We start from the raw sequence: 11527 nt of genomic DNA, 5'->3' as shown, positions 1-11527 counted from the left end.
ATACAATCCCAGCAAGAACTGGACAGCCCCACATAATTAAACACATTACTAATTCTGCACACACACACACACAAATCACACTAAGATAAAGACTAAAAATAGCTTCATCGAAGGTCAGGTTTTGCCACTGAAAGAGTTTTTGAAGTTTGGGTCTTCAGCATTTTGGGGATTTAGGAAGGTGGATAAAGGACTATAGTCCTAAATTACGTGAACCTGCAAAATTCCACAATGACAAGGTCACAGTGACAAGCCACAGCAGAAATGAACAGAGTTGAGGCCCACCAGTGAGAAGCAATGCCATTCTGTCTGTATTGGGGGAACCAAAATACAGAGAAATCAGTGGGAGAAATTAGTGGGAGTAAAACAAAACAAAAACAAAATAAAAATGAGTAAATCCATTTCTGAGGAAGGTGCTCTAGGAAAATAGCAGAATTAAATAAAATAAAATCAAACATCAAGATCACCAACAGGGCTTCCCTGGTGGCGCAGTGGTTGAGAGTCCACTTGCTCATGCAGGGGACACAGGTTCTTGCCCGGTCCGGGAAGATCCCACATGCCGTGGAGCGGCTGGGTCCATGAGCCATGGCCGCTGAGCCTACGTGTCCGGAGCCTGTGCTCCACAACGGGAGAGGCCACAACAGTGAGAGCCCCGCGTACCGCAAAAAAGAAAAAAAAAAAGATCACCAACAATCTACTGTAACCAACTAGACAATGGCATGTGGTCAAAAAGGGCAACACAGTCTCCCAGCAATTCCCTAGAACACAAGAAAATTTCTAAAAGGGAGGAATGTGGCTGGGCCTGCAGTACTAGATGAGGCACTCCCAAGATGGCAGGAGAAAAAAAGATGGGTCAGAGGCCACTATATATGCATGCACCTCATCTAGTGGTAGAACTAGAGGCTAAAACAACTGAAAAGCCAGGAGCTGGCTGACAACATGGCCCCCCTCTGCCACCTGCTCATTGACCAGGTTCTTAGTGAGCCACTGCCCTCTGCTCCCATCAGAGGAACTTTGCACTAGCTGCTTATCACCAAAAAAAAGTTGAACAGTTCTGTTGTCAGTCAACTTCACCAAATCACTAAGCAGTTTTAAGTAACTTTCACTTAATAATGAAGAAATATTCATATAAAGTGATGAACATAGACAGTTTATATGTGCTAAAGAAGACTTTTATACATAGTATGATAGCTTATGGAAAACAGCCATGTACACAGCATACTTAATGAATTCCACAAGGATCTAAAACTGATGTAGGAATTTGTTTTCTCTAACACATTAATTCAGTAAGCCGATATAAAATGTATACCCATGTGTACTAAACCCATAATTACCAGACTTGTGAAAAATGTCTATCCATATCCTTAACTTTATCTTTCAAATCCAAATGATAATAAATCATTACTTTAACTTCATTAACCTAAAGCTTACTCCATAAGATTTGGAAAGTATGTGGAATGTCAGTATTATAAAATAGTATCAACATGGAAAGCAACAAAGTAAACTTTGATTGTCTCCTACCTCTGCCCGACCCTCATAGTAGGTTAACATGGACTCTGTTAGCACAAAAAGTCTCTCTTTGTAGTTTAAGGGTGAGGTCTTCTTTTTCTGCTGTGACCTTTTAATAAGAATCTCTTCCAGAATAGTGTTAAAATTCATCTCGGTCTTCTGATCACTGTTTCTCCTGCCATTGAAGATCCCAGGGTTCTGAAGTAAGAAAATAAACAGTTGAAATAAAATGCAACATGTTAATTATCCAAGAATGCTGCCATTCCAAATTTACCAAAACAGATTTTACTCTCTGACCACAGCTAGAGCCGAGGAATGTTACTCCATGCACCTGGACTAAAAATGTCCAGGGTATAAAAGCTCAACCTCCTCTTCTTCCCCAGCCCCATCCTGTTCCTCCATGTCCCTGGATTTCATAAGAAAATCTAATCAAGGTTTGCCATGATGATGATTCACTCCTTTGTCCCTCCCTGCCATCCCTTAGTTTGCTGGCACACTCTTCTGCTATCTGATTGCAGGGAAACAAATACCTCAGCAGGAAAAGTACATTTCATCGCCTGCATGGCTGGTTTAGGCTGATATTTAAATTGCCTCAGGATCTTGGTACACAAAACAGACAAGCACACAGGCACGGTAGACTGTGAACAAAATGCATTACCACAGTGGTGGATAGCATTCAATCTCCAGCTCTAATAAGGATGTAATCTTGATCAAGCATCCTCATCACCAGAGCCACGAGGATGTTCTCTGATACCTACACTACCATGCTCCACATTTCTCTTCCCTATGGCTCCTGTCTCAGCCACAAGAGGAAGAAAACCCACCCAGTTACAGCTAATCCTACTCAGCTAACCTACCCTACACAGCTGCCCCTCAGGGCAGAGCTCACCTGTATAAGGTTCTCAGCCCTATATTTGGAGCCCCACATCTAGACTATCCATGCCTAGACTAATAAGCCTTCTAAAATCCAACAAAATTAACTCTCTGAAAACCAAAGATAACTCAGAAAAGGCCTGAACATTCTTACCTGAGACAAGTTGAACGGACAACAGCCCTTTCTTCCCTGCCCTCCACCACACCCTGACAAGAAATCATTGTGTATCAAACCACAGAGGCAACAGGAGTCATGTGAAGAGCACAGCCGGGAACTTGATACTGCCAGTGAGGAAGTTTACCATCTTCACGCCCAACCCAACACCTCGGAAACACCCTTGCAACTCTCTATTACCGAACTCTGCTCATCCAATCAGGCCCTCCATTTTCTGGACAGTTACTTTATAACAGCTGAACCTCTGAATATCATCAGTTTCCTTCATTCATAAAATATGGATGTAAATACCACAAGGTTACTGAGATGTGGGAGAGAACTTATTAAGAACACACCACACAATCATTAACCATTAGAGAAATGCAAATCAAAACTACAATGAGATATCATCTCACACCAGTCAGAATGGTCATCATCAAAAAATCTAGAAACAATAAATGCTGGAGAGGGTGTGGAGAAAAGGGAACACTCTTGCACTGTTGGTGGGAATGTAAATTGATACAGCCACTATGGAGAACAGTATGGAGGTTCCTTAAAAAACTACAAATAGAATTACCATATGACCCAGCAATCCCACTACTGGGCATATACCCTGAGAAAACCATAATTCAAAGAGTCATGGGGCTTCCCTGGTGGCGCAGTGGTTGAGAGTCCACCTGCCGATGCAGGGGACACGGGTTCATGCCCCGGTCTGGGAAGATCCCACATGCCGCGGAGCGGCTGGGCCCGTGAGCCATGGCCGCTGAGCCTGTGCGTCCGGAGCCTGTGCTCCGCAACGGGAGAGGCCACAACAGTGAGAGGCCCACATACCGAAAAAAAAAAAAGTGTCATGTACCAAAATGTTCATTGCAGCTCTATTTACAATACCCAGGACATGGAAGCAACCTAAGTGTCCATCGACAGATGAATGGATAAAGAAGATGTGGCACATATATACAATGGAATATTACTCAGCCATAAAAAGAAACGAAATTGAGTTATTTGTAGTGAGGTGGATGGACCTAGAGTCTGTCATACAGAGTGAAGTAAGTCAGAAAGAGAAAAACAAATACCGTACGCTAACACATATATATGGAATCTAAGAAAAACAAAAAAGGTCATGAAGAACCTAGGGGTAAGACGGGAATAAAGACACAAACCTACTAGAGGATGGACTTGAGGATATGGGGAGGGGGAAGGGTAAGCTGTGACAAAGTGAGAGAGTGGCATGGACATATATATACTACCAAACATAAAACAGATAGCTAGTGGGAAGCAGCCGCATAGCACAGGGAGATCAGCTAGGTAGTTTGTGACCACCTGGAGGGGTGGGATAGGGAGGGTCGGAGGGAGGGAGATGCAAGAGGGAAGAGATATGGGAGCATATGTATATGTATAACTGATTCACTTTGTTATAAAGCAGAAACTAACATGCCATTGTAAAGCAATTATACTCCAATAAAGATGTTAAAAAAAAAACTACACAAATGTTTATTATTGTTATTTTTTAATTCCAATGCTCTTTTCCTACCTCAGAGAATTACGATCTGGGCCATGACAGTAGCTTTCCAACTGGTCTTCCATTCACCCCCGGCTCCTGCCACATTTTATTCAAACTACATGCCCCTTATTCCCATTGGATCAACCTTCAAAGATACCACTTTCGTCATGCCATTTCATTCATCAGAAATCCTCAATGCCTCCCCAAAGTCCTCCCCATCACCTGCAGGATAAAGTCAAAACTCCTTAGCCAAAACACTGGACATTGTCCACAATCTGGCTGCAACCTAACATCCAATCTTTACTTCCACTGCTCCCCAAACAATCCACACCCCACACCCCAGTCAAAATAGTCAGCATTTACTCCCTGGCCTAGAAAATTCCCTCTCTCCACCTATGAAAGCTCTACTAGCTCAAAACTCACCTCCCTAGTGAAGCCTTTCCTGATGATTCCAATTAATTAAAAACCATCCAATTCCTGTACCCATGATCTCTGTATCACCCATTATAGAGCTCATCATTGTCTTCCCTGTTCTAGAGCAATAGATGTACATATTCTAACTCTCACCTAGATGTTATGCTCCTAGAGGAATAGTTCCCAACCTTAAGTGCACATTAGAATCACATAGAAAGGTTTTTTCCGAATGCAGATGTCCAGAATCCACACCCAGATATTTTGAATTGGTCTGGGGCAGGGTCCAGCACATCATGACTTAATGTGTAGGTAGATTTGAGAGCCACTACTTTAAATGAAGAGAAATTGGGCTCTTACACTAACTCTTTATACCACTCTTGGTGTTTATGGATAACAGATTAGCAGCTGGATAACAGACCCATTATCCTAAGCTGAGAAGTCAGAGAAAAAAGTTCTTGTTCCTTTGATTCTAAGTTGTCCTCCTTATTTTATTTTATTTTATTATTATTTTTTTGCGGTACACGGGCCTCTCACTGTTGTGGCCTCTCCCGTTGTGCAGCACAGGCTCCGGACGCGCAGGCTCAGCGGCCATGGCTCACGGACCTAGCCACTCCACGGCATGTGGGATCTTCCCAGACTGGGGCACGAACCCGTGTCCCCTGCATCGGCAGGCGGACTCTCAACCACTGCGCCACCAAGGAAGCCCCTGTCCTCCTTATTTTAAACTAAAATTTTGGTACTCTATCTTTTTGTTCCTGAGAAGCTGTTGATGTATAAATATACTTATTTGGAAATCATCTTTTCATCCTTGTGCAACGTATCTTCAATGCAAAGTAAAGATGACAACTTACAAAAATGGCGTGTAAGGGAAAAGCAAGATACGCCCTGGAAAACAGGCCACGTGCAAATGGCCATACCAGTGGGCAATACCATAGTTACCAAATGGAAGGCAGACTTTTGGAAAGCCCAGAAGGATAAGTGGGGCACGGCTCATCTGCAGTGCTAGAAGCAAAAGGCCTCAACACAGGGACAGGGGAGAACTATTTCATATTGAATGTGTTGAAAAAAAAAATCTTACCTGATTTGTATGAGAGGTGAATAGTCATCTAAAGAATCATACCATCTGAACCAAAAGGAATTTTAGCCATCACCTAATGTATCTCACTCATCTTACAAATTAAGAAGCTGAGATTTAGAAAATTTAGTAACTTGCTCAAGGTCACACAAACCAAGACTAGAAAAGAAGTCTCCTGGTTCCAAGTGAGAAGCCCTCTCCAGCATTCCATACCATACAATCAAATGTTCATTATTGTTTGAATAATCCATCGGTCAATGGGAAAACCTTACCAAAGAACACTATTAAAGTTCATATAAATGAAGGAAAATCTCTTGTAGATTTCCAGTTAAAGATGGAGGGTTTGGGGGCTTCTCTGGTGGCGCGGTGGTTGAGAGTCCGCCTGCCGATGCAGGGGACACGGGTTCATGCCCCGGTCCGGGAAGATCCCACATGCCACGGAGCAGCTAGGCCCATGAGCCATGGCTGCTGAGCCTGTGCGTCTGGAGCCTGTGCTCCGCAATGGGAGAGGCCACACAGTGAGAGGCCCACGTACCGCAAAAAAAAAAAAAAAAAAAGATGGAGGGTTGAACGTACACATTAGCCTAGGCTCCCTCCTGAAATCCCATTAAATCAGTTCTTTGTTGTTGTTGATATTGCTGTCATCACTAAGGAATTAACTCTCAAGGAAATAGGAAACAGGACAGCAGATAACAACAAAATTCTGGACACAAAATATTGTTTTGTGAAAACATGTTTATTGAAAACAAATAAACATGTGGTCAGTTCAGCTGGAAAGAAGCCTGGAAATAACCAATTTATGCTGCAAAACCTCCAAGTAGCTCAGGAATCAGCAGAACCTGGTATCTCTAAAAGTGGTAGTAAAGGACTTAAAGCAAAAGAATTGTTTATGGGGGTTTTTGGGGGGTTTTTTTTTGCATTATGTGGGCCTCTCACTGTTGTGGTCTCTCCCATTGCGGAGCACAGGTTCCGGACGCGCAGGCTCAGCAGCCATGGCCCATGGGCCCAGCCGCTCCACGGCATGTGGGATCTTCCCGGACCTGGGCACGAACTCGTGTCCCCCGCATCGGCAAGCGGACTTCTCAACAACCGGGCCACCAGGGAAGCCCTATGGGTCTGTTTAAGAGACTCCCCAAATCCCCTCTCCCACGCCATATAGCTAGGTGACTAAACCTCCCCAAACCTGGAAGAAAACTGGAGGTTATTTTCTAAAGGCTATAAAACAGAGGGTCTCTATACTGGGAGAAGCTAGAAACAGTTGAGGCTAGGAGTACCATATTGCAAAGGGGGCTCTGCAGCTCTCAGATCACTCAGCTCTCTTCTCGCACCTGACTCCACAATGTCAGATAAGGTCTGTACTGTGAGAAAAGACCTCAAGATGCAGACACAGGAGAGCTCCCCAAAAGAAATGGCTCAGGAAAGCCTGCAGTCAGGAAGTTTCACCCACAAAGCTTCCAGTTGACTTTTTAGAGCCCCACTCATGTATGAGAGAAAGTCAAGGATCACCAGACAACTAAGGAATGACTCTAATATGAGTTCAAACATGGGAAAGAACAAACAAAAAGAGCAACTTGGAGGAAATAAAGACTGTTCAGAGAAAAGGCAATGCTTAAAAAAACAAACAAAACAAACAAACAAAAACAATAAAATCAAAGTTAAGACAAGATACTGCAGGCATGAAATAAGGTCAGGATACAGTCAAAATAAAGAACAGAGAGCCAAAAAAGAGAAAAAAATAAGAGAGAAATGAAAAGCTCAACAGAAGAGTTAGAATATGAAGTTGAGGAAATCTCCCAAAAAATAAAAAAGTCAATAATATTAAAACTTGGAGAGAAAATAAAATTTTCTGGACCCATCCAGAAAATTTAGCATCTGAAAAATAGGAATTCCAGAAGGAGAAAACAATGAGAAACCAATCAAACAAGAAATTTAGGAAAATTTCCCCAAACTGAAGGTTACTTCCAGATTGATATAGAACCAAATCAAGGCAATTCTCATAAAATTTCAAAATCATGGGGATAAGAAGATTCAGCAAGCTTAAAAATAGGATTCATAGAAAGGATCAAAATTTATAACAGCAACTATCAAGGGCACTATTAGAAGCTAGAAGATAATGGAGAAAAATTTCAAAGGAAATTGATTTCTAACCTAAAACTTTATACTCAGCCAAACCATCAATACAATGACAAGAGAATAAAGACATTTTTCAAATATGCGAGGCTTTAAAATTTTTATCTCCTATTCACCCTTCTCAAATAGCTACTTGAGGACACACTCTATCTAAATAAAGAAGTAAACCACTATCTAAATAAAGAAGTAAACCACAAAAAACATGGAATCCAGGAAACAAGGGTTTCAAAACAAAAGAGGTAAGGAGATTCCCAGATGATGGTGAGGGGAAATCCTAAGATGACATTGAGCAACAGACCGACAGCAACCAGGCCAAACTGACCAAGGTAGAAAGTTCTTGGAAGGAATTTTTCCAGAAGATGGACCTGAAGGTGTTGGGAGAAGATTTATAATAAATTAGTTAAAACTTAGCAAACCTAAAAACAATAAATCAGTTGCAGGGAAGACAAAAAATTGTGCAGTAAAGGAAAAATAATCACAGTATGCTACAGAGTTCAGCTATAAATAACATCTGGAACATCATAATAAGGTAAATACTAAATAATAATCTTACTACTAGGATAAGTGAGTACAGGCAATGTGCTTGTGTGTGGATCCAGAAATGTGTTGTGAAAGAGAACTATATCCTCCATAGTACTACTAGGAAGTCAGTACATCATACCTAAAATTGAAAAAGCAAGAAATACGTTACTTAGAGATTGACAATACTAACATGTTTTTTTAAAAATAAAAGTGGTTGCCTCTGGGAATCAGAAAATTATTGGAAGATGGCAGTGGAAAGGTGTATGTCCTCTGTTCTCCTTCCCTAAAACTCTATGCAAGCAATAAAACATTAAAATCAGAGAGGAAGATAATTCCATAGTCCAGTGAACAAAAAGATGGCCATGAACCCCAAGCTACAAACTATGAAACACATATTTGCCAAATACTGTGAAAAGTACACCAAAATAGGGGAGGAGGCTGAGTAGACTTCCCATATAGTAAACATCATTGTCCTGAAAGATCAATCCAATGACCTTTTGATAAGATCAATGATAACCAGAGGGATAAGCAACCATAGGAGAATCAGGAAGTATCCCTATAGAGTTACTATTTATACAGAAAAATAATAAAAATGATCATTACCAAACTTTTACTATTTTGTTATGTGTTGGCACTGTTCTAAGCAATAAGCACTTTAGATGTGGCAAAACATTTAATTCAACAAAACTTCTAAAGTAGGTACTACTACCTAGACACATGGTAAGAATAAGAGCCAGCTTTTAATATACAGGCACAGTCTAACCACAGAGCCTGCACTATTACCCACTACACATACAGCCTCTCCAGTGGAAGGGAAGGGGGAACTGAAGGAAACAGCATAATGATGTGCCATTTTCAGCCTCCTATTTAGGCAGATTGCTAAAAGCAATTCAACTTAATCTCCAGATTTCAACAGATACTCTATGACTTCCAAGGCATCATTAAGAAAGTAGGCATAGAGGGAACTTTCCTCAACATAATAAAGGCCATATATGACAAACCCACAGCCAACATCGTCCTCAATGGTGAAAAACTGAAACCATTTCCACTAAGATCAGGAACAAAACAAGGTTGCCCACTCTCACCACTCTTATTCAACATAGTTTTGGAAGTTTTAGCCACAGCAATCAGAGAAGAAAAGGAAATAAAAGGAATCCAAATCGGAAAAGAAGAAGTAAAGCAGTCACTGTTTGCAGATGACATGATACTATACATAGAGAATCCCAAAGGTGTTACCAGAAAACTACTAGAGCTAATCAATGAACTTGGTAAAGTAGCAGGATACAAAATTAATGCACAGAAATCTCTGGCATTCCTATATACTAATGATGAAAAATCTGAAAGTAAAATTAAGAAAACACTCCCATTTACCATGCAACAAAAAGAATAAAATATCTAGGAATAAACCTACCTAAGGAGACAAAAGACCTGTATGCAGAAAATTATAAGACACTGATGAAAGAAATTAAAGATGATACAAATAGATGGAGAGATATACCATGTTCTTGGATTGGAAGAATCAACATTGTGAAAATGAGTCTACTACCCAAAGCAATCTACAGATTCAATGCAATCCCTATCAAACTACCACTGGCATTTTTCACAGAACTAGAACAAAAAATTTCAAAATTTGTTTGGAAAAACAAAAGACCCCGAATAGCCAAAGCAATCTTGAGAACGAAAAATGGAGCTGGAGGAATCAGGCTCCCTGACTTCAGACTATACTACAAAGCTACAGTAATCAAGACAGTATGGTACTGGCACAAAAACAGAAAGATAGATCAATGGAACAGGATAGAAAGCCCAGAGATAAACCAACGCACATATGGTCAACTTATCTTTGATAAAGGAGGCAAGAGTATACAGTGGAGAAAAAACAGCCTCTTCAATAAGTGGTGCTGGGAAAACTGGACAGGGACATGTAAAAGTATGAGATTAGAACACTCTCTAACACCATACACAAAAATAAGCTCAAAATGGATTAAAGATCTAAATGGAAGGCCAGAAACCATCAAACTCTTAGAGGAAAACATAGGCAGGACACTCTATGACATAACTCACAGCAAGATCCTTTTTGACCCACCTCCTAGACAAATGGAAAGAAAAACAAAAATAAACAAATGGGACCTAATGAAACTTCAAAGCTTTTGCACAGCAAAGGAAACCATAAACAAGACCAAAAGACAACCCTCAGAATGGGAGAAAATATTTGCAAATGAAGCAACTGACAAAGGATTAATCTCTAAAATTTACAAGCAGATCATGCAGCTCAATAACAAAAAAACAAAAAACAAACAACCCAATCCAAAAATGGGCAGAAGACCTAACTAGACATTTCTAGTCTTTGAACACCAACATTTTTTTTAATTGAAGTATAATTGATTTACAATATTGTGTTAGTTTCAGGTACACAGAAAAGTAATTCAGGTATATTTTTTCAGATTATTTTCCACTGTAGGTTATTACCAGAGATTGAATATAGTTTCCTGTGCTACACAGCAAATTCTTGTTGCTTATCTTGAACACCAATATTCTGAAGTAGGTAACAGACACTCTTCAGGTAATGAACACTGTTTCACCAGTGAGAAACCCAAACCACTAAGAAGTTACATTCTCTGCCCAGTGTTGCAAATCAGAGTACCAGACTAATGGATCTCAGTTTCATGGTCTAGCGATTTTAGCCAAAAGATCTAAAAACTCTTTTTCATCATAAAAAATCCTGCCTGAAAAAATATATATATATATATATATTTTTTTTAATGGCTACTAAGGCTACCCAGCCTACTCTATACACCCTTTCATAACATTTTTAATCAAGGGAACAGAGGTGACTGTGAGTTACCAAATGATAGGATGGTAAGCGGTATAATAAATAAGAAACAAACAGCCTAGTTATCAGGGTTGAAAAAGGATGAACTCCTTACAGGAAGGAGCAAAGAGTGATTTAAGGTTGTTGAAATTCTCACCTTACTACGTTAAGCCATATGAAATTGCCGATGTTCGGCAATATTTTACCAACAAAATCAGCAATACTATCTAATTCAATCTAATACTTGTTAATGCCCTAAGATTAGGAGACTTTAGTTAAAGCCCTCAATTTTGGAATTTATACATCAGAACACATTGCCTATTATACATCTTGTCATAGGTTTATGACAAAGTTAGTGCCTGTTTGCAATTTTAAGAAATCTAGCATGAATAAACATCAGACTGACATTTACCTGAGAAATCAAATGTGTGTCTGCCAACAGTATCTGTAGATTATATTTCAATTCAAAAGTACCTAAAATGGGTAGCTACTATATAGGAACAAATCTTACCATGCTCTCTTCTGCAATGTATACTCTCAGCT

General features: G+C 40.2%; 1 protein-coding gene across 5 annotated transcripts in view; it reads right to left on the bottom strand.

Moving 5' to 3' along the window:
• The window catches only part of TEC (tec protein tyrosine kinase), a 159793-nt gene that overhangs the window by 106496 nt on the left and 41770 nt on the right, over window positions 1–11527 (bottom strand). For all 5 annotated transcript variants that reach the window (XM_060110320.1, XM_060110302.1, XM_060110306.1 and 2 more), the window contains one exon: window positions 1519–1704. In XM_060110320.1, the coding sequence (XP_059966303.1) occupies window positions 1519–1656 (138 nt within the window). In that variant the 5' untranslated portion in view covers window positions 1657–1704. The remainder of the gene's footprint in view (window positions 1–1518; window positions 1705–11527) is intronic.

The sequence above is a fragment of the Mesoplodon densirostris genome, chromosome 1, assembly GCF_025265405.1.
Source record: "Mesoplodon densirostris isolate mMesDen1 chromosome 1, mMesDen1 primary haplotype, whole genome shotgun sequence".
Lineage (NCBI taxonomy): Eukaryota > Metazoa > Chordata > Mammalia > Artiodactyla > Ziphiidae > Mesoplodon > Mesoplodon densirostris.
The sequence above is the reverse complement of the archived record's forward strand: the minus strand, read 5'-3'. Positions and strand labels throughout refer to the sequence as shown.